Genomic DNA, 24,324 nt, shown 5'->3' with positions numbered 1-24,324 from the left:
AACCAAAACATTAGAAGTGGTTAACTCTGTATTGGTGGGATTATTGGGCATTGACACTTTTATGTTAAGTTTAGGGGTGCATTTTTATTGTTTAAAATATATAATACAAGATATATGATATAAATAGTTTCAATCGAGCGGTCTGGGCAAGCTGAACTGCAAAGGATAAGGACTGAGTGGGGTTGATTAGGTGGGTTTAGATTTCTTTCTCAAGAAGTATGGTGTGAATAGAAGAGACTTGGCCAAAAATGTAAAGATGTGGGAAACTCAAGACATTTTTGGAGAGGGGGGTTTATAGGATGGTGAGATCTGAATAGTTTAACAGTTTAAACAGCAAATACCCTAGAAAGGTATAGTTTTTGGAAACATTTTTGGTAATATGCATGTCTTGGAGGCAAAGGAAATTTTATGGTCTGGTCTTTAATTAGCTATAAGGTGTTTATCACTTGGTCCAAATTATACTGGTTGAGAACTAAGAGCTAATTCCCTCAGCTGAGGCTTAATTGGCTCCAGTTTGGCTCCAAACGTTGAAAGGTTAGAGATGTAGTATTAAGAAAGATAAAATTTAAAGGATTCTGATTTTTAAAGAGGAATGTTGATTCAGGAACGCTAATCTAAATCTGCAAAATCACAGTTAAATTGGATGCATATTTGTTTGTTAAATACAGAGATTCTCAAAGTTAGAAGGTACATGATGAACAAAATTAGGTATATTTCTTATGGGAGATATTAATGGATTGGATGTGTTATGTCCACAGGCTTAATCTAAGTACACTCAAAAAGAGTTTGCATTAATTCTTAGACAATTGATTAAATAAATCCTAAGGGAAAATAAAGGTTTGAGGTATATAGGCCTCAATCTTCCTGGGTAGGTATCAAAAATGACAGTGATGATAGCATATCCCATGATGCTCTCTTGGAGGAAACATTAGGCAATTCTTAAGTCTTCAAATTCCCGGAGATGACTAATGTGAGGAGTTGGTGAAGCTGATGAATTATTTATTTTGGTCTGACAGGTGAAGACATACCTACAATACAGACTTAAATGGAGAAGGGCTGTCAGATGGGTACCTAATTATAATTGTCTCAGACTTTCTTTATGAGTCTAGTGTCCATATTTGGAAGAGGTTATAAGAGGGGGAAAGTGATGAATGCAGATTTCTGTGGTTATTAATGAATCATAAAATTGGAAAGAGATATTAACTTGTCAAGAAGGTGTAAATGGAAAGGCAAAAGGATCAATGTAGCATGAACAGCTAGGATATGTGTATCAGGGCAAAGGAAGCAGGATGGCAGAGGAGGTAAGTCACAGAACAAGAGAATGACAAACCACTTGATGGAGCTGGTGCTCAGAGAGGCATTGTTGAGTTCTGCGGCACAGCTGTCCCACTGTCTGTGAGCACAGGTCATAAATGGGAAAAGGGGAAATACTGGAGAAGAAACTCATTTGGTCTCCACTATAGAGAATGTGTTTGAAGGAATTCAAAACAGGGAAAAAGTAACAAGTTCAAGGAGAAGTGCAAAGGGATGCTAGAATGAGAAACGCAGAGAAAGGAGAGGAAACATATATATGGAGTATCTACTACAGAGTAAGCAGGAACTGTTGATGAAGCTCTTTTGATGCCTCTATATTAACTCTAACTTTTTAATGCAGTTGCCTCCAACTTCCCTCTCAAAGCGTTAACCAGTTATAAAACAATAAAATAATATACACAGATGGCATACTTGACGCTCACCTATGATGAGAGACTTCCATTTTCTACCTTGTTAATTTCTACATCAAATGAATTTTTATAAGTATATATTATTTTTTCAACAAGACAAAACCAGAAAAATTCTAACAGAATCATGGATAAGCCACCTGTACCACAAAATAATCACTGCAATGGGGTATATTCATGTTAAAGAAAATGTATCAATAATTGGGGCTCCTAGGTGGCTCAGTTAGTTAAGTGTCTGATTTGGCTCAGGTAATGAGCTCACGGGTTTATGAGTTCAAGTCCCACGTTGGGCTCTGTACTAATAGCACGGAGCCTGCTTGGGTTTCTGTCTTCCTCTGTCTCTGACCCTCCCCTGCTCTCTCTCTATGCCTCTTTCTCAAAATAAATAAATAAACTTAAAAAGAAAGAAAAAGAAAATGTATTGGTAATAGTTATAGAAATAATAATGTCTAATAAAAGGATGAGAATGTTCCATACCACAGTCACATTTTCCTTAAAGGTTAGGCTTAAAACCTAACCCCTAACCCCTAATAAACTATATAAAATAAGTGTGGCTCACTGTTACCCACACAACCATAAACAAATCTATAAAGATGTATTAAGGTTTCAGAGGCTTTGATGACTGATGTGGATGATATGACCTGTGGGCACTGAAACTTCCCACTTCTTATTTACCTAGTTATTTGACAGTTATTATAAAGACTCCATGTTTTGAATTCTCAAACCTTTACCTATGGCCTTTTCCTGTAATCCTACTACTCAATTTAGTGTAGTTAGTTCTCAAATTTAGTGTACATAAGAATGACCATACAGGGTGGCATACACGAAACCATATATCCTGTAATTTATGGGTGATTCAAAGATTTTTCAGAGATAATTCTATTTGCACTTAATTTTTATCTTACTTGCTAATTCTACAACCACCTTGTTCTTTTGTATAATATGAAATTTGGCTCTACTTGAGAGAACTGTCAGAAACTTAATTGGGTATTCCCTGTGCTGTATGAAGAAAATAATAGGGAAACTTCTTGTGGCCCAAATACCCTCTCAACTTTCTCAAATTCGTACATATTAAATGCTTAATTTATTTAGCCTGACCAGGCATCCTACCAAAGTACAGGCATCTGTCCATTATATTTTCTAACAGAAGATAGAGTTCCATTATTAAGTAATCAGGCCTATTTACTGGTCAGAAACAAACAAGCCTGACCATTGTAATTCTAAAAGAGAAATTAGAAAATTTGAGATGTAACCCACTGAGGAATCAAGTAGACTCCCAGAGAAAGAGCAGTAACTTTCGCTAGAATGATTTCTGGCACTTTCTGAGTGAAGGAACTAGATGGTTAAATGTGTGAGGTAAATGGCTAAATGAGAATGATTTGCCAGATGCATTCTTTTTATTTTTTTAATGTTTTATTTATTTCTAGGAGAGAGAGAGAGAGACAGCGTGAGCAGGGGAGGGTCAGAGAGAGAGGGAATCACAGACTGAAGCAGGCTCCAGGCTCTGAGCTGGCAGTCAGCACAGAGCCCGACACGGGGCTCGAACCCACGAACCGTGAGATCATGACCTAAGTGAAAGTCGGACGTTTAACCGACTAAGCCACCCAGGCGCCCCTGCCAGATCCATTCCTAAACTGAGAATGGGAGAGAAGCCGTCAAATGGGATTGGATTAGGAGGCCAGATGAGACTCAACGACGAGGCAGAGATGGGGTCCCCAGGCTGGTTGTGCAAATTGTGTTCTGCACAAGAGTCCTGACCGGAGGAAGCAGAAAGGGGCAGGAGAGGAAAGCCTGGCTTTGGGTCTTGGCAGGGGACTGTGTCTGCATGGATGGGGGTTGGAGCAGGGGCTGACCTTTCCCATATGCTGAGAGGCAAAAATAGGCCAATGGTGAACAGGGAGGATATTTGCTACATGCATTAAACTTCACACAAGCTTAAGAGTCAGTTATTTAGACGACATATCCTGGTTGCACAATGGCTGTGAGATGGCTAAACTTTTGTTAACTCACATTTTGTTTTCCACTATGAATGCCTCCCTTTCTGTCCCTGTTGGAGAGGGGTAAGTAGCATTCAAACAGGTACTCAGTTCTCTAAGATTTCCGTAATTAGGAAAGAGCTGGAGCAGAGCAGGAAACCAGAAGTGATTATGGTTATTCTGGCTTTTGTTCTACAAAAAAAAAATCTAAGCATTTAGGAGAAAGGGATTGGTAGGTACAGACATAATGTTTTGGTAAACCAAGAAGAGGCCACAGATTTCCTAGAGCTGTGGGAAGGAGAGAAAAACAGAGAGAGAGAGAGAGAGAGAGAGCAAGTGGTGCAGGGGAAGAGAGAGGGAGAGAGAGAGAATCCCAAGCAGGCTCTGCACTCTCAGGGCAAAGCCCCATGTGAGGCTCAATCTCACAAACTGAACCAAATTGTGAGATCATGACCTGAGCCAAAATCAGGAGTCAGATGCTTAACTGACTAAGCCATCCAGGCAGCGTTAAAATAACATAAAATGAAAAAACTAATTTACCTGAGTATAAAACCTGAGATTTATTATGTACTACTGCTGCCTTTAAGTGAATATATCAAAATGACTGTATCAGAGTCATGGGTCTTGCCTCCTGTGTGCCAGGCAGGTACTGTGTGAAGCATGTTCATACCTGTTCTTTCATGTAACCTTCACAATAGCACTGCATGGCAGATGCTGTGATTACCCCAGTTTACAGGTGCAACACCATGGCTCAAAGACCCAGCGAGTAAGTAGAGGAGCGGGGAAGCAAACCCAGGTATGTTTTATGTCCTGCATTTATACCTGGTATCAGTGACATGTACCTAAGCTCAGAGACGAAGGGAATATCCTGGAATTCTCAAAGGTTAAAAAACAAAAACAGAGTTCAGTCCACTACAGCACTGGATCAGTCTCATTATTAAAAGCTGAGCATATAAACACACACATACTCATTCATTCATGTGCACAATCAATTCCAAAATTCCCAGCCAGGTATGAGCAAAAGATCAGACACATTTTAGCATTTTTTTTTTACAAAGTGTCTAATTTCTTAAAATTATAAAGGTTTGACTTAAATATTTATATTCAAGGCTTTGGATACTTGATATGCTCCAATTCACAGGACGAGTTTACCTGATTAGGGTCAGGATCAACTTCATCCCAGTCATGAGTAACATGGCCTTGGTTGAAGGACTCAAAGGGCTTGTGGGAAACTGAAGGCAGAATCCTATACAGCCAGCTGGGGGAAAACAAGGACACATAAGCCTTAGGGTGGTGTTATTAGGGATACACAGACTGGCTCAGGAAGTACCATCAGGAAGATGCTCAAGTCAACAACGATCTGTGGGCTTTAATGTGAGAAGCAATGACACAGCATCACTTCTTAATAGCCACTGCCGCCCATAGCCCTGGCCTCTTTCTACCTTCCCACTCTGCCCATTACTCTTCTAATTGAGGCTCTGGCTATTGGTTGTTCCCATACTGACAAAAAAAATAAAGAATTGTCTTTCCCAATAACAACTATTAAGGAAGGGGAAGTATCTTGAGGGATATCTGTACAGGAAAATCCATAGAAAAACATTAGTGTATATACATCATTGGACACTATTTCTTACTCTGGAAGGTGAGGACAATGAATCCTACAGAGACTGAGAGAATGTAGGTAGTTTCTTTGTTATTTTTGAAATATGAATTTTTTCTTTAAAATTATAAAAGCAATACATGACAGTGGTAGAAATAATTCAAGTAATTTGAAAGTCTCTAAGGGTAAATGGCTCCTCCAATTTCTCCTCCAATTTCTTCAGGGCCAATTATCAGAAGCATCAGAGCCTAACAATGTTCTTATATAGTCTCTCAGATATTACCAGTGCACATATAAACAAAATTGCCAAACCACTGCACCACTTTATTCTCACAATACTATGTGAAAGCGACTGATACCTCGCGTCGTCACAAATATGATGCATTGTTAAAAATAATTTTGGCCCTATAAGCAAAAAATAGAATCTCATTTTTATTTTGTATTTCCTTTATTATGATTAAGGTCAAAAATCTGTATATTTATTGGTCCCTTGAAATTTTTCTATGAATTACTTGCACAAGTCCTTTATCATTTTTACATTGGGTTATTTATCTTTTTGATACTAATTTGTAAGAGGTTTAGGACATTAACAGTCTGTACTCCAAAATTATAAGATGATCTGTCCATACAGTCTTACAGTACATTAGTAACCTTTCTTTCTTTCTTTCTTTCTTTCTTTCTTTCTTTCTTTCTTTCTTTCTTTCCTTCCTTCCTTCCTTCCTTCCTTCCTTCCTTCCTTCCTTCCTTCCTTCCTTTCCAAGTTTTATTATCTGTATATGTCAAGGTCTGAGCCAAAGATCTACCTGCCAGGACCCAGATCTCAGGCTTCAGAAAGAGAAGACTCTGATGCAGGAATCCTGAAGGACGCCAGGAGAAGAAATGTCCAGAAATTGAGAGGGACACTGGAACTTGCTAAGCGGGACCCAAGTCCTTTCAGAGGCCATTACACTGACAGTGTACAGAACGAAAAGGAATACTACTTCTGACAATGGAAGCCCAGACCAGCTTAAACAGGCTCTGGCCCCTTAAGCCCTAGGACAGCCTACTTCAGGGGGTGGAGTTTGCCTGGCCCTACACTGAACCATTTGGGAAATAAAAGGGCTAGATTTGTCCAGGTTCCCTTTGATTCCTCCAGTTCTAAATGATTTGATCTCTGACCTTGGATTTCACACTATGAATAAACCAAGTCTCTTCAGTTTCTAGTAGTTAAGAGCATTTATGTGTTATCTTAGAACCAACTATGTGATCCTGGGCAAGTTATGTTTCTCATCCTTATCTCCTAGGATTATTGTGAGGGTTTAGAGTTTATGTATCTAGAGTGCCTGGAACACAGTAGGTGCTCACTTACTAGATGTGTGTTGAATTGTCTGTCTACCCCTAATCATCTGAGTTTTTATGATGGTCTAAATTTTCCACATTCTCTGTCCTGACTCTCCCTTCCTCAGTACCTGAGGGATCAGCTAACAATCTGATAAAAAGTAACCCTTGATAGGTATAATCTCTGAGAGTTTTGTGAGAGCCCTCTACTCTAATTTAAATGACAAGTGACTCACTGTAAGAATTCCAGGCTTGCTCACCTGGTTCTATCTTTCCACTGGGGATTTTGAGCATTTTCATAAAAATTATTGTGGATACCTTTGGAGAGTTCTAAACAGATGGGTGAGCCATACCTAGTGTCCCTTGTTTTTTAGCTGTTTATAAAACTCCCCAGGCAGCACTACATTGCCCTGGACAGAGATTTAATTCTGATTCAAGGAATGGTGCCAGCTTCTTAATGAAATGCCAACAGCTCCTTTTCAGCCTCCTGGAACAGAGCTAAGCTCCTGCTGGCTGAAGATATCGCTGAATAATGGGGGTAGGCAGCAGAATCTGGAGTCCAGGTGTCCTATTATTGAATGGGCCATAAAGTCAAGAACATAGTCATGGAGGCTAGGTTGTCATAAATTAAAATGGGCAGGAATTGTCAGTATGCTTACCTTACCTTGACTGGGATTGCAGAGAAAGAGAGAGAGAGAGAGAGATGATTAAATAACAATAGAATTAACCCCCAATTTTTGACAAGTATGGGAAATGATCTCTTCTTCCCTCCATGCAGGTATCTATCAAGACAGAAGCAGCATTGATATGTATAGACATGGTAGCATAGCATTTGCCATAGCTCACACTCAGTTCTCTGACAGCCTCCAATACAGCCTCCTGTATTGGAGGGAGAAACACTACTCTGGTGACAGTAATGGTGATTGGAATAATTAATCTTAATTGAGCACTCACCATGTGCCAGGCAACGTGCTACGTACTTTATATGCATTCTTGCCTTTAACCCTCACCACAACTACAAAATAGATACTATCATTATCTCTTTGACAAATGAGGAATCAGAGGCTCTGAGGGGGTAGCTGACCTCCTCAAGGTCACACAGCTGAAAAGAAAAGGAGGAACAATTTAAACTCAGAGGACCTGACTCCAGAGTGGGCATAATTAACCACTAAAGAGAACAACCTATCGTTCGTGTGGTCCATTGTACTCACTACCTCATTTGCTCCCCAGGAGGGTCTGTGGAGGTAAACCCAGTCCCTTCCACTAAGCAGTACCAGACCAACTGCCCTCCTCCCCAAGTCTCCAAAATTAGGAGCACTCCTCTGCACAGATGCCCTAAGCTGATATTCCTATAGTTGGACACTACTTGTTTAAGTCACAACACTTACTGCCTCTCCAATCCACAACATCTATTGCGTTCAACTCGCCCCATGGGAGTCAATCAAGGGAGTGAGTTCATTGACCCAGCTTGTGGGATTAGAGCAAACATGCAATATGACACATTGTGCTAATGAATGTGCCAGTTTCCAGTGAAGGCAAATTCCAAAGAGTAAAAACATTATTAATTTAAAACACAAGGGGCCATAATACACGACCTTTCAACTGCCCAAACTTAGTTATCCAACATTTTCATGCAGAGAACATAATACTTCTGGTCAGCTGAAGAAGATATTATAGTGAATCGTCTGTAATTTTGAGTAACTCATTACTTAAAAAAAAAAAAACAAGTGAATCAAAATTGAAAACTCAACTGGACAACCCTTTAGGAATGGCCAGTTTACTGGGGACATTTTATTTTGAAGACAAATGAGAATTTGTAAATGGAGCTGGACATGTGTGTTTTCCAACTCTGTGCAGCTGCTTTTTCACTTTTTTCCACCAGTCACTTGATCCTAGCTGGAGATGAGTTTTCCCCTCGCTATCACCCAGAGCGCAGCCTGTGAAAAGCAGAATCTTGGGCGGCCCTGGGGGGCAATGGCCTAGGTCAAGGAGCCAACACTAGGTACTAGTCATAAGCCCCACAGTGTGCAGGTTGGAATTAATTTTATCCTGTACCTTCTCTTATTTGTGCTCCGTGGACAAGTGAAAGCAGATCCTGAGAGCTGCTCAGCATACAGGTTGTAAGGGCAGACTTGAGGATTGTTCTAAAACAAAGGAGGCAACAAAAAACATCACTTCAGTCAGAAAAGCATCCTGCCTTCCTGCCAAGCAATTCAGTGAGGGAATTCTGTCCTGGATGGGGATGCTTTGGTCCACTGCACAGGACCATCTCCAACCCATATATACTTTTTGTAACAACTGTTTAGGTGACTTTCCCCCTGTCGAGAAAAGCAATACGTGCGTAATATAGAACATTTATAAAATATAATCCATGATCTCACCATCCAGAAATAACCCAATGTTGTCACACTGGTATATTTCCTTCCATTCTTATCCTTCAAAATGAAGATCCAGTGATGGATGATGTGTGTAGTCCTATAATGATCACGAAATTTTTGGGGGAAGAAACACTATATCAGGAGCAATTTTGTCATGCCATAAAACATTCTGTAAAATTTTTGAAAAAAGTTTTGTTTGCCATATTTTTGTTATTGTAACCAACACCAGAGTAAACATCTTTGTGGATCCATTTTTAGGACTATTATGCCGTTCAAGAGAACTATAAGGAAGTCCTCTTAACCTTGAGCCTAGGGGATGCTCCTGAAAGTCTTACAGTTAGTCTTACTATTTCAGATTGGGTGCTTTGCCATAGGTAACCACCATCTCACTTTAATCTTTGTACTGGCATTGTTGTGTATCCCAACTGTCTTGATTAGTGAAACTCCTAGACAGTTTCCAGGAACAATGGTGGGTAGATGCTCTTTGGCCTGAGGGCTGGTTATTCATTCCCACAATTCAGAGATCTCTAAGCTAATATTTTATTCATCCATACCTGTCCTTCAGGCAGGGCACCTGGGCAGCGAGGGTCCTCTGAGGCACATTCATTCCCGAATCCAGAAATGTACTACATATGACAAAGACAAAAAAGATGCCATTAACAATATTTAAAGAGCATTTCCGAACTTTGATAGTCTAATGAAGGCAATAATTTCTATATGGACATGTGTTTGTGCATGATGTTCCATACGTAATATGTTTGCTATGTCTTGGCATGTGGGCCACTTAGGAAAGAAAATATGCTCTGTGTGAATTTAAAGACCACCAATTAATTGGGAGATGAGTCCTGAATACTGCATAGACTTTCTACCCTTAGCTATACTTAGTTGACTTGTGGGCTTGTTCTTAATTATTCCACCCCAAGAACAGGTTCTTTAATTCTTTTTCCACCAGGGAGTTCTGGAGAAGAGAGATAACTCAGGCATCACCTTGACTTCAGATTAGTAGGATCTTGTGGGGCCTAGACTGCAACCTCCCTCTGTGTGAAGCTCCATTCCCCTCCAGGATCTGAAACAAGCAACTAAAAATAGGCACATGGGTCCAGTATATGGCAAAACTCTTGAGAAAAAGGTCTCCAAACTAGCCTTGCTGAGAGGCAGAAGCCTACGTTTTCTGGTTCATCTATGGAACACTTGTGTATATATTTATATTTTTGTGGATTCGTGGAAACAAAGTCTGAAGATATGGGTGGCTTTCAGGAGAAGTGCCAGACCAGAGTATGTCCACAATGGTACAATGGAGTCTATTTGATTGCCAGCTGTTTACTTTATACCTAGAGGAAAAAAAATTTAAGGGCTTTCTCAACAAAGTAAAGTATGGGAGCCCCTGAATTTATTCTTACAACACTTAGCATACCTGTGAGCTCTTACTCACTGTCTGGCTTCTCTGCTAGTACCAACTATCTAGCCCCATGAAATCTGTGACAATAGCAGTCTTGTTTGCCTGGATGTGCCCTGTGCCTGGTTTACCGGAGGGTATTAAATACCTATCGTTAGATTTAAACTTTCACTTAGAGCCTATTCTGAGGGTATGTATCCTGCTGTAAGTGGAGTTAGAACCCCATTTTCTCTAGCTTAAATACTAAAAATCGGTATGTTCTGCCCATAGTTGTTCCTAATAAACGGACTTAATTTTAGCTCAGGATAATGAAAGTGCAGCCTTGCTCTCTGAGTGAAATGCCACCATCTGAGCACATGTCTTTTAAAGATATAAGAAGGATGCTGGTGGGTGGAGGGTAAGCCCTCCAGAGTTCTCAGCAGCATGAAGCTGAATGCAATATGCCCGCATGTGTGAGCAATGATCAGGCCAATAACTGCTGTATTTGGAAGGAATATCGTATGTGAAATGTTATGACCTAGAAAGCAATGGAAGTGAAATTATTCTTTCTGCTTCCAGACACAGTTTTATTTGTGTATTTGAAAATCTATCAACACTAAAAACACTGAGTTATATCATACACAGGTTAACTGCAGTGGCATGCAATGTGGACTGATTTCTCTGGGGAAATGGCAGGGCACCCAGCATTCCGTGTCTCCACTGAGTACAATTTTCTCTCAGAATGGATTTCATGCTCACCATCAACAGGATTGAATCTGAGCTGCTGAGAAATGGTAATGACCCCAAATTATCTCCAATTCTGTAGAATGGCATTTTAGACCAATCTGTGACTGAAGGCACTGAGCATGACAGCGCCTTTACTTTGTTCAACTGCCGCATTGTTTCTCTCTGCAAGAGAGGCCGGGGAGGTTAAAGTGCTGAGGAATACTGTTGAACCTTTTCCCGGCATGGGTGGGTTTCCTTATTAACCTTTCCCATTCTTTGCAACTGCTGGTCTCAGAACAAAGTCCGAGGGTTATATGTATTTTTGGCACAAGGGAAAAGAGACTTAGTATATGTAGTTCTCAAGCGTTTGCTTCTGACGGCTTTAAAAAATAGAAAAGAAAGTAGAAAGAACAGCTGGTGGTTTGGAAGGGAGCCACCCAGCTCCAAGAGAGGTGTGAGTTCTGAGCTGGTTTCTGCATCTTAGCTGTGGTGCATTGGCTGAAGAGGAGGCGGAAAATGCTGACTCATTCTCTAGTCAGTTGGTTTTCCTAATCCTTGGAGAGAAGAATTATACAGATGAGTTTATTAGAGCTTTCAAATGCCATGTCCCTTACTGCCAAAGGTATCTGACTTGAGGAAGTAGTATTCAGCACCTGCTTTCCCAAGGCGCTGAGATCAAGGGTAGAATCTGAACTCTGCTTATATCAGCTGTGAAAATCCAAGCATTCACCTCCAGCTGGTTCAGTGACTATGTACAAATATTCCTTATGCAAGAAGAAAATCTAACATTAAGCAAGTGAGTTTCTATGTTTTCTTCAGCCCAGGTTTCTGAATAGCTTGATCCAACATAAAGAAGTGATTTCACTTTTTTCCAAGAGAATGATATTAACCCTTTTTAAATGAAAGAACAAATTCCCAGGCTCCATGTAACTTCAGTTGTCTGGCAGCTGCCTTGCATACTGCTTTTTAATCCTCGCCTGGTCCCTGGGACGTGCTCTGTGTCAGAGTAGGTTTATGAGGTGCCTTCTCCCGACTCTGATTCTGGGTAACACCCTGATGGGACAAGCAGATGGTGCACTTCACTGCCTTTCACTGAGCATAAAGGAAGGAGAGAGAAGTCAGCATAGAGATGGAACAATAGCTGCCTTTTTCCTGCGAAAGAGTCCAGCATTTCTTTTTATTAAAAAAAATTTTTTTTAACACTTATTTATTTTTGAGAGACAGAGACAGAGCAGGAGTGAGGCAGGGTCAGAGAGAGAAGGAGACACAGAATCTAAAGCAGACTCCAGGCTCTGAGCTATCAGCACAGAGCCCACTGTGGGGCTTGAACCCACAAACCTCAACATCATGATCTGAGCCAAAGCCAGAGGCTTAACCAACTGAACCATCTAGGTGCCCCAATAGTCCAGTATTTCTTTTCTTAAAATTTTTTTAAAAATGTTTATTTATTGCTGAGACAGAGAGAAACACAGCATGAATTGGGAAGGGGCAGAGAGAGGGAGAGACACAGAATCTGAAGCAGACTCCAGGCTCTGAGCTGTCAGCACAGAGCCCGATGCGGGGCTTGAACCCACAAACCGTGAGATCATGACCTGAGCCAAAGTCAGACACTTAGCCAGCTGAGCCACCCTGATGCCCTGAGTCCAGTATTTCTAATGAACTGTGCTGGAAGAAGAGAACAGAGATCGTTGGGCACTTGAAGCTTCTTGTGGTAGGGCTGAATAATGACAATGATATCCATGTCTGAATCCCTGGGAACTTCCTACACTCAAGGAGACTTTGCAGATGTGAGTGAAGTAAGAATCTGGAGATGAAGGATTATCCTGGGTCATTTGCGTGAGCCCCAAATGTAATCACAGGGGTCTTAGTCGAGGGAGGTAGAGGGAGATCCAACTACAGAAGAGGAAAAGGCAGCACCGTGACAGGCAGAGGCTGGAGTGATGCATTTTGAAGATGGAGACACAATCATGGAATGAGGGCAGCTTGAGGAAGTTTGGGTTTAGCCCTAGGAAACTGATTTCAGGGTTCTGACCTCCAGAACTTCAGGAGAATAGATACGCATTGTTTTAAGTCACTAGATTTGCGGTAGTTTGTTACAGCAGAAACAGGAAAGAAATACAATAATAATATCAGTGGGTCCCATCTCGGGCTGATCATTAGAATCACCCCCAGAAATTTGTCAAACACAGACCCAGACCTAGTGAATGAAATTATTTGGCAGTGGGGCCCAAAATCTGGATATAAAAAGCTCTTCATTTTAGAAATGAGGAAACGAAGACTTGTAGGAGTGAAGGGATTTAAGAATGTGGAGTGGTCTATTTGAAATTTAACTTTATTATCTTTTGAATTTTCTTCCCTCCGTTGTGCTGCTTTTATGTAAATGTGATTTTTTTGGAGGCTTTGTGTTGATATATCTGTTAAAATGAAGAAATAAAAGCTGAGAAGTATATTTTTTAACTTATATAATGTTTATTGATTAGAATGATGCGATCTGGCTTTCTGTGTTTGGATTCCTGATCTCTAGAGCTAACTAACCTTTGCTCGTAGAGATTAGACAGCGGGCAGGGAAGAAAGCTTTTGAAATTGAGAACAAAGACCAGCATGCAATTTACATTGGTCTGCTGGTGCTGTGCATAATAAGTTGCTAAAAATTTCAGCAGGATAGGATTTTAGATATAATTTATTTATAAATGGTAAGGATGTTTCCAGCCCCTGCTGAACTCCCCCATAAGATTTTCATCGGGAAACAAAGTTCTGCTGCACTCTCTCTTTCCCAAGACTTCAGCTGCCGTTATTGATATGATGACCTCCTGATCTATTCACCTGGTCCTACCCACGCCCCTGAGATCCAGATCCATATATTCCAGTGCCTCCTGGGTATGTCAACTTGGCTGTCCCTGCAGCAGCTCAAATTTAGCTGAAACTCCCTTGGCTCCCAGAACATCCTGGGCTGTGCCCTTGCACTTGCTTTTTCCTCTGGCCTCCACCTCTTTTCACTTAGCCAATTTCAACTTTTCTCTTATGACTCAGCTGAGGAACAGCTTCCTTCAAGAAGTTTCTCTTGACCCTACCCACCCCAGACTCCGTTCCTTTAAGGTATTAATCTGTGGCATCAGTACTAACATATAATAGTTGCTGAATGAAAGAAAGAGAGTTCTTTCTCAGCATTTCCAACTCTTGGTCACGCATGAAGGTAAAGAAACAGACTCATTTACCTCTGTTTTGAGTGTTTTCAGGATCCCTATCAACTGGGGAGATAGTTGATTCTTCAAACTCAGCATCGGTTGAAGGGCATTAGGGAAGTGCTCAAATTCTGCATTCCTGAAAGAGCCTGGAGTGTGGCTCGCCTGGCTTGGTCAAAGTTCTGGAAAGTTCTACTCAGTTCCACATGCATGTGTTGGGCACTGATATAGCCCAGGCTGGACACTAGGTGTGGTTTTAGACACTGGGAAAACAGTCACTTTCCCTGGACTTAAGGCACGCAGTCCAGTAGATGCCACTAAATCTCCTTTTGGAACTTGGGATTTGGATTCAGACAAGCCAGATTCTGATCCAGTCTCCGTTGCCTATAAGTGGGCAAGTCACTTAATCTCTCGAAACTTTCTTTTCCTTCCTGGTTAAATAGAAACAAGAGTGCCTACATCCCAGATCCATTTTGAGGATTACAATATGAGTTAATTCATTAATAGCACATAACCCACACATATTTTTCAATTGCACATTAAATCATAAAAAGGAATTACTTCCTAGAGGAAGTGCTAGGCCAAGGGCCGATTGGGATCCTCAAAATAACTGAATAGATTAAGCAAATCTAATTGGTCGGCTGGAGGAAGTCCAGGAAGCTGCAGCAACAGGAAGGTATCAGGGAGTAGGGGCTGGGAAGCAGGCACTGAGAAATGTGTCTGTCCATGGTACGGAGAGGGCCCTTATGATGTCTACAAATTCCCAAGACAATATTTGAAATGAACAAAGGCAAAAGATGGACAATGAAGGCTTCATCTCTTTTCTTTATCACCTTTCCCTCAACACTCTCAGCTCCAGTCATGCCTGTGGACATCATGACAAGCCTTTTAACACAGAGGTTTAGAACAGGGCCTCTCTAAGACCTTCCTGACTCTGACACTCTGGGGTTCTCAGAAGCTCCCATAAATTCTGGCTGAAGAAGCCACAGCAAACTTGGCAGATAGTCTCTTACCTTCAACTCAGCCATCTTCCCTCTTCTACAGGCGTGATGACTTCAGGAAACACAGGCCCAGAGAAGGTATGAAGCCAAAATGCTTCTCTTTCTCTCTAATTCGCTCTCTGGGTGTTATTCCCACCACTTCACTGTGCTCAGTGATTAGCAGGCAGCTCCAACTAGCCACAAAAATTGCCTAACTGATTAACTAGGGAGAAAGTCCAGCACACTTGTTTTCAAGCTGCTTACACAATTGCCTTTGGTTTTTACTAAATCTAGGCTGTTTCTGGAAGAGTTTGCAGAGCCTATCTTCTCTTCATCTGAGGTAAAGATGAGCCAATTATGTGTCCCAGTGAAGAGAAGGAGGCTTATTACTAAAGACAGAGACTGTAAAGCTCTCTGGGAAAGGAACTGTGGTAGTTAATGCATGCAGAGGCTTCCCTCCTCAGTCCTGACTCAGGCGTGGAAGGAACAGGGCAGGGTATTCATTCTCTGCAGGGCAGTGACAAAATGAACTGTGCTCTGGCACAGGTGTTTACACACAGTTGCTTGAAACAGGGACTGAGTCCGGACAGCTGAACAGAGGTGCCTCCAAGGCATGAACTGGGTGAAGTGTCCAGAGTCTGAAGCGTTGCACTGAAAGCAAACTGAAATATTTGCTACTATTGCTTTCATTTCTCAAATATATTTAGCGTTTTTTTAAAATAAATTCTTTAAAGATTTTGTTTTCTAATACCTTTATCCTTCTAAAAGCAGACCAAGAGATTACTTTCCAGCCACCTTTTCCATGACTTCCTTGCCCTTCATCTTGGCTATTCCCCTTAGCCATGGGTAGACATCCACTTTGTGGCTAATTATGTTCAGGAAGAAAGAAATCATATCTCCAGAGTGCCTATTCATGCCAGATTTTTCCACAGAAATTATCTCATTTAATTTCACAAGATCAGTCTTGTAAACTGGCTTTATTATCACAAACTTAAGTGCAATAGACCAGGCAGGAAATGTAAGCTAGGTGGTATTTCAAAATAAGACTTTTATACGAAGCTCCAGTTATTAAACACTGGCAACTAGAACACACACATGACTGAACGAATGGATGGATGGATTGTAGTGGATTGTGGTAGATTGCAAAAATGTCCATAATTTTCTCCCATCTTTGTATTCATGCTCTTTTGTAATGTTGATTTTGCTGCTTTTCACATGAAGAGATATGTCTTTTTCTTACCTCCTTGAATCTTACTTTGGTTAATAGCGAACACAGCACAATCAGGGGCTTGAACGGTGCTTGTGCCTTAGGATTTGTCTGTTTCTTACTGCTTGAGATTACCATGCAGAGAAACTGGGCTAGTGTCCTTGAGAATGGGAAACCACATGAAGAGAGAAGTTGGTCTAGCACTAACTTCACCAGACATGTGTGTGAACAATTCTGGCTGCCAGATTACTGCAGACACATGAATGATCCCAGGTGAAAATGGCAGAAGAACGACCAGCAAGACCTAGTCCAAATTGCTGACTCACAGAATTGTGGGAAAATAGAATGGTGTGTTTTGTGCTATTAATGGGGTGGTTTGATAAGAGATAACTGATAAAGTGATGTCAAAAAGACGCATGCAGGTTTGAAAAGATTATGGGACTCCAGCTTAGACCCTCTGCTCTCTATAAATGGGTCTAATTTACCGCCAGAGGTCCCCAGGCTCCAACATACTGCAGTAGCAGCAGGATGATTTGCCTGTGTATGAGGTGTTAGCACAGAGAGGGCCAGACTAAAGAAACAAATGACAGGTTGGTAGGAAACCAACCTGTGTGGACTGATGCCCGAGTTCCAGGCAGTTATAGGACATCTCAGCATATGTCAGCATAGACAGATGACATTGTGGTATTATGTAAGCTTGCTTCCCTGGAATTTATACACAAACCTGGGAGGAAGTGGTATGCGTTGGGGGAGGCCCCGGTTTTACTGAGGCTAAGTTTCTGTTACTCCTGCAGTATGTGGACTCAAAATAAAAAATGAATTCCAAAAAAAATATTTCTTACATCTGAGTTTACGAGTACTTTGAGTCTTCAATCTAGCTATCCTGGAAGTTAGCCTTTGGCGGTTAGAGGGAAAAAATGAAAGAGGAGTCAATAAAAGACAAGGGAAAAGCTTTACTGCTTTATTTTTCCAGAGACTTCCTATGTTCTTTCCATTGAATCAGCTTTGAAGGCAGATTTAAGAAGTGTTTAAGCTCTTTCCTAGGGTGTGGGAGATTTCTGAAAGAGTAAGAAAGTGGCCACAGATCCTTGACTAGATGAAAATTACTTTGAGGGGCTTGAAAATATTTGAAATTGAATAACCTATCATTAAACTTTATAGATTTCTCCTAACTGGCTTAACTATATTTCTTTTTTTTTTTTTAATTTTTTTTAATGTTTTATTTATTTCTAGGAGAGAGAGAGAGACAGCGTGAGCAGGGGAGAGTCAGAGAGAGAGGGAGTCACAGACTGAAACAGGCTCCGGGCTCTGAGCTGGCAGTCAGCACAGAGCCCGACGCGGGGCTCGAACCCACGAACCGCGAGATCATGACCTAAGCGAAAGCCGGACGCTTAACCGACTAAGCCACCCAGGCACCCCTCTATAATTCTTTTTTTATGCTTTTATAAATATAATTCAATAAAACAAGTACTTGCTTTGTATAACTACTATGTGCCAGGCACTGTGCTATATATACACAAGGGATAGGAGAATAAATAAAACTCAGCAACAGATCTGATTTGAGGTCTGATGGTTTTCCACTTTAATTAATGTAATCACACACTCATTTCTTTATCTTACAATTATTGAGGACTTGCTACATGCCAGACCCTGTGAGATTCAGGGGTTACAAAGAGACTCAGTCCAGATCTCTATTAGGGCAGAATACTGGAGAAGGCTGAAATAAACAGGCCATTACAACAGAGAACCATACCTGCTGTGACAGGGATGAGCACAGGGTGCTACAGGAAGGATTGAAGGGCACCTAGTCCTGAGGAGGAGGGCAGGGAAGGCTTCCCAAAGGAGGTGATAACTAAGCCAAGCTGCACAGAATGAGTTGGATAGGGCATTGAGCAGAGGAAAGAATGTGTGCAAACACAGAGAAGTGGAAGGGCAGTGCATTCAAAGAGCCGTGTTTAGGGCAGAGTGGAGGGGTCTATTGAGGGAAGACTGGGAAGGGAACGTTTTGGCAGACATCTGAAGCAGCGGAAGAGGGATGCCGTCTGGGCAGGTGTCAAAGACACGCAGTGGAGGGAGCAGATTCTGTAGGGACAAGGCAAACATACACTGCATCAGAACAGAGTCACGATATCAAAGTTGTGAGCAATGAGAGCAAAGATGCTAAAAACCAGACAGGGGTGGATCGATTCAGTGAACGAATATAGGGAACATGTGAGGGGGAGAATTTGAAAAGGACCAGGAAGTGGAGATAGCAGGTTATCTGCTTCTCCCAGATTCTAGTAGAAAATAGGTTTACTCTCTGCAGAAGCTCCAGAAGAAAAGTCAGAGGAGTTCCAGACTCACAAACACCAGATTGTGGACAGCAGGACCAAAACCAAGTATAAGTAAGTGCTGAAACTTCTAGCCTCCTTCTTCCACTGCACTTCCTGAGAATGCTATCGGGAAGTGTTTCACCCTCCAGATAGGAGACTGGAAGATTCTTCTCTAGGACAGTAATCCACACGTACTGGATATTTTGATAAATGTTAAATACAAAAGGTAGTTTTTCTGGAAATGCTTCTTTTAATAAGGTGGATGCCCTCCCCCATTAGTTCATATATCCATGGATTAGTAATTCTCATTTATGGTTCTTATTTCCAGAATGAGACATGATTCAACATCATTTACTCTCACTTTTTGGTTTAAAGATGTTAAGAAAATTTGTTCACATAGATAAGTAGATATGAATGGAAGGGATATGATTACATCACTCTTCTGAATCAAATATCAAAAATCACATAGTGATCTATCATTAAACATTACTTTGAGTAACCTATTGACAACTCGGGTTCTCCTTTAATTTTGTTGAAAGTAAGTAATTGGGGACCTGACTGAAAAAGGCTTGGTTATCCAGCTATTGGAATCACTGACTTTAATTAAATGTTATCTTTTCACTTAGATGTGCCTTTTCTAACTCATTTAGTCAGAAAGGATTGAGAAAATAAATGTTAATTTTATATTCATTTGCCTGTATAATTATTTTTCACAAAAATGTTATTTTGATATTTTGATAGACCAAGCAAGAAGACTTGCCATGAAAGAATGTGCCACAGCCTTGGTTATTTCTTACCAAAACTCTCTTTGCTGTATCCTCAGGAACTCAGGAGCCTCTTCCTTGAGAGGTCTACATTTTTTTTCTTTTTAAATAATTGTGCGAGAGGAACAAAGTCCTTAAATAAAACTAATATTTAGAACTGTCCTTTTGTTGGCATCCTAACACATTTACACCTGGGGCAATATACCACATTCCTACATAAGCAAGATGTTCCTTTTCCGTTGTGGGAAAAGGACAATTGTGAAAGAAAGCACAGGTGGGAAGTAAGAACTAGCACTGAGCTGCATTCACAAGAACAATTTTAACATACATAATGGAGATGGATGAGCTGGAAAAGGATTCTCCTAAAATTATCTGTGCCCATGCACCTCTTGGAGGGGACATGTGTACCCATCCCCATTGGAAGACCATTGATCCACATCGAGAAATTGGCAAACATTTCATCCTGGGAGCTGGGGACTGTTACAGGGTAATGTGAAGGAGCGTGACAGGTCTGGAGAGCAATCACTCAGGATGGAATTAGAGGAGTTACAGTTAGAGGGTCTCAAAAAAAAAAAAAAATAAAAGATGGAACTGATAAATGTACTTGCTGGTACTGAGCAGGATTTTATGTCTTTGCTGGACTGCAGGGGTTTCGTCCTTCACCAATACTTACTGATGACTTTGGTAAGGCTTAGTGATTAGCCAGCTGAGACAACAAATATGGTATAAGAGAGGGACCATGTATGAGATGGCAAGCATCTTATTAGAAATAGATACACCTGGAATGTAGAACGTGGTCGTAATAAAAATGATAGTAGTACATGAAAAACAAACATCTCCTGTTTTCCCAAGAGAGGATGGGACTCTCATATCATGATTGCTGTCGCGTGTATAACCTTGAGAGGAAAGACTGGCTCACTTCATGAAGTTGAGATCAATTAAAGGAAGCCGAAGAACTCTGATGAACTATAATGGTGCCACTAAGTACAGAGTCTATGTATTCTCTATGATAGGAGTTTATTATCTTTCTCAAAGTGTGGATCCCAGACCACTTGAATCAGAATCACGTGGTTTGTCTGTTAAAAATACAAAATCCTGGCTCTATCCTATATACATAGAATTGAGCAAGGAAGGGGGGGGGGGCAGATAAAATCCCAGAATCTGCAATTTTAAGCACTTCAGGGGATTTTTATGCACAGTGGAGTCTGAAAGCCATTGCTTCAAGTCCTTAAATGCAGGTACTAATAGTAACTGGAAGCCAGACCCCCTTCCTACTCTATGGAGCAGCCCTGGTAGGCTTCAGCTCCAATGTTGCATCAGGCAAACATACTGTGGCATATTTGAGGCTCAAGGTTCTCTTACGGCTGGATTGCCTGGAACATTTCCTCTCCTACCACACTGATTTAACTCAGTCAGGGGACTAGAGAGGAATCAATTTTTTATTTCCTTCTCCTCCTTCCCCGCAAACAGTATCCTCCTCTGAATTTTAACAGATATTAAATCAATGCAGACATCCTGTTAGACCTTCAAACTTCTTAAAATAGATGCTACCTGTGCTTTAAAATTTTCAATTAAACTAACATTTATTAAAAACCCATACAAGGTCCTCCCTAGGTTGGGTGCTATGGCATATACTATTGAAACGGACACTCAAAAGCTCGGTCATGGCAGCAATTAGGAGCTCTTCAACTCCTTCTGATGGCCCAGAAAATCAGTTCCACACAGCCCATTTTCAAAATGGACAGAAAAACAGCAAAATCAAGGATTCTGTCAAGGATTATGTTATAGATGCCTCAAGCTTAGGGACTTCTTAGTACCTGAGATAAAGTGATATGGATCAGCCCCTTTGGAAGCAGCGACTGTTTTCAGAGCACAGAAGTCGAGAGGCCATCCTAAATCTCAAGCTGGATTTCAACAAAGGGCCCTGCCACCTGACGGACAGATGAGTGACCGTATGCCTTCACGTCTGGTTGCCTCCCCGATGGGTAACAACACTGCTGAGACATCTAAATCACAACAGGAAGAAAACCTCTATTGCTAGTTACTTGTTCCATCTAGAAAATTAAAGATTTAATTAATACTTTTTAGGAAGTATTTTGGTATTTACATTTGTTGATTATCCAAAAGCAATTTTTGGGGCGCCTGGGTGGCTTAGTCGGTTAAGCATCCGACTTTCGCTTAGGTCATGATCTCGCGGTTCGTGGGTTCGAGCCCTGACTGTGCTGACTGCCAGCTCAGAGCCTGGAGCCTGTTTCAGTCTGTGACTCCCTCCCTCTCTCTGACCCTCCCCTGCTCACGCTGTCTCTCTCTCTCTCCTAGAAAAAAAAAAATTAAAAAAAAAAAACAAAAGCAATTTTGATGAGCGGGTCTCAGGAAATCTTAGCAAAAATTATTCTTCAAAACATTCATTTTCAAGAACTTTGGCTAATAACATTCATCTTGGCAAACAGCCTTGTTTTGCTGCTAATACTTGCAACAAATTTACCTAAGATTATTAAAAATTAATTTTTCTCAGAAAACTATAATTCAGGGAGTCAAGCCTCACAACAAGAAGAAATGGAATTGAGGGGTACTGTTAAGTTTTCAAGGCTGACCCTGAAGCCATCAGTGATGGGTTACTTTTATTTTTTAGTAAGGGAGAAAATAAAGAAGTTGAGATAGGTTTTTTAATTAAGGGAAAGAAGGAGGAAGAAAGGGGAGATAAGGAAAGGGTTATATATATTTTCACTTCTGTGTTGTATTATTTTTTCATAATGTATGTATATATGTATTTTTTAATTTATTGTTTAAAAGAGGAAAGTAATTTATTGTTTACAAAGAGCTTTAGTTGGGTCAGTTCTTTGTGTATGCGTCTGCATAGCCTCTGTCACAACACACTTGAGCCAAACTCCACGCACAGATCCTGACTTGCATAGCTCTCCTTTGTGTCAAAAAAGGAATCAGGCCTCAGTCTTGTGGCTGAGAATGCAAAGACAGACTGCAGAATATTCTAGCTGATCAAAAGTGCTTTAAAAATCCTTCCCCAAATTCCTACAACTTCCTTTCTAAACGCACTGGCTAACCTTATTTTAAGATCCTCTTTCAGCATACCTTGATTTCCAGAGTACTTCTGGAATTTAATTAAAATGGAATAGAAAGTGAATTTAGTGTTTTTTGCATAGTTTTAAAATGAGGAGCTGAAACTGTATACCTACTATTTTTTTCTAATATGGAGCAAAATCAGGAATGCAAAGACCTGCCTCAGAGCCAGAGAGTGGTTCTGAGTAAAAAGGTGGTGCTGAATAAGGCAGCAAATTGCAGTTTTTGGAAACCAGGTCTATATATTAAAGAAGAACCAGGGCAGAGAGAATTAAACGAGCAAACAAGATGGGTAAAAAAAGGAACGATGAACAATTATGCATATGCACACATACACCACCACCCTCAAAAAACGTTGGATTATGAAATCTAAGAATCCTAGTCCATAATTCATGTAAATGTGTTGCTGTAGAACTTATTTTTACTTCTCTCCATAAATACATTGTTGACACAGAGAATTACATTCTTAGTTTACTGACTACAGTTAAGAGACATTTCAGGAGTTGACTTTTCCTTTAAAAAAATAAAAACAGTAGAGGCAGTAAATCTCTCTTATTGCCCTTGAACAGGTCTTAGATTTCACCCTGCCTATTTCCAAATAGAAAACAATAAGACAGTGCAGACATCCGTAACCCAGAGTGAAGGATTTAGTGAGCTGTCAATTTCCCAGGGAATTCTCCTTTTCTGGTACTGCTGTTCTCTATGTATTATTAATCTATTTATATTTAACTCCAGCTATTAGTCCGCCTCTTCTAGCCACTGAACCATTTGCAAAGGAGAGGAGAGGGAGACAAGGGCTGCTATTATTAGGCCTCCTTGTGTGTGATGAGAGTGGAGACAATTAAATAACACCATTTTGCTTCTTTGAAAATGACAGAGATTGTTTGGGGTGGACAACCCAGGGCTGGTTAACATAACCTTTCCCCTCAAGAAGGTAAAACAACAGAGGTACATTTTTGAAGTACTTAATTAAACCTTCAGCAAGGAGTGTGGGAAAATTACAGACCCATAAGAAACCTTCCAGTTCTGGGAAGAGTAAATTTTTCCTGCAGCACTCTGTCACTGCTCATTTACTGCATCATTTTGACAACATCTCATATTTCCACAAGGCTTTTACATAATCTATAAACAGGGACAGAAAGGTGAGGAACAGAGAGAATAGGGACAAAGTTTGGACCTCCCACGCTGTCACTTCCTTTCAGCTTTCCATTAAAGGGTGAGGCTGAAGGGTGGCATTTTAGGATGATTCTGTTAAAAGGCTGAAATATTAACAATCAACACAACAAGAAGAAAGCTGTGCAAAACTGCCACTGCTTGCTCAGTCTTCCAGGATGGGTGTAATTCAGTCATAATGAAGGCTCTTTAACGTTCCTCCCCCAAACCTCTTTCGATCAGGAAAGCCTGGAATCTGTAGGCAAGAAAGATAATCACGTTAAGTCTCAAACAAGCAGAGTTCAAACGCTAAGAGTCCTTAAATATTTTTCCTTATTTTCTGTTTCTGTTATGTCACCCTGTTGTTCCTTAAAAAAATCATCTCTCTGAGGTTTTACTCAAATAATAAAATAAATTCTACCAAACTGGAAAGCAATTGCCAACAAATTGGTGACAGTGTCATCTAAATCAGGGAAGATGAAGGTGAATCTCATAACACCCACCTATTGGACTTTTACATGAATTGTCTGCATTGTGATAAGTTTGTGACATATAC

At 40.7% G+C, this 24,324-nt stretch overlaps 2 protein-coding genes across 3 annotated transcripts in view; both read right to left on the bottom strand.

Annotated features, from left to right (window-relative positions):
• The window catches only part of HGD (homogentisate 1,2-dioxygenase), a 42,918-nt gene extending 27,602 nt beyond the window's left edge, over positions 1–15,316 (bottom strand). The window contains exons 1-4 of the mRNA XM_077776694.1: positions 15,289–15,316; positions 9,547–9,618; positions 8,670–8,758; positions 4,850–4,955 (exon numbers count right to left, since the gene is read on the bottom strand). Coding sequence (XP_077632820.1) covers positions 4,850–4,955; positions 8,670–8,758; positions 9,547–9,618; positions 15,289–15,303 — 282 coding nt within the window. The 5' untranslated portion in view covers positions 15,304–15,316. The remainder of the gene's footprint in view (positions 1–4,849; positions 4,956–8,669; positions 8,759–9,546; positions 9,619–15,288) is intronic.
• A 2,704-nt stretch (positions 15,317–18,020) lies between these two features.
• Positions 18,021–24,324, bottom strand: part of RABL3 (RAB, member of RAS oncogene family like 3) — a 39,483-nt gene continuing 33,179 nt past the window's right edge. For both annotated transcript variants that reach the window (XM_077776688.1, XM_077776689.1), the window contains one exon: positions 18,021–24,024. In XM_077776688.1, the coding sequence (XP_077632814.1) occupies positions 23,959–24,024 (66 nt within the window). In that variant the 3' untranslated portion in view covers positions 18,021–23,958. The remainder of the gene's footprint in view (positions 24,025–24,324) is intronic.

The sequence above is a fragment of the Crocuta crocuta genome, unplaced genomic scaffold, assembly GCF_008692635.1.
Source record: "Crocuta crocuta isolate KB4526 unplaced genomic scaffold, BGI_CrCroc_1.0 scaffold87, whole genome shotgun sequence".
Lineage (NCBI taxonomy): Eukaryota > Metazoa > Chordata > Mammalia > Carnivora > Hyaenidae > Crocuta > Crocuta crocuta.
This window is presented reverse-complemented; position numbering and strand designations above follow the sequence as displayed.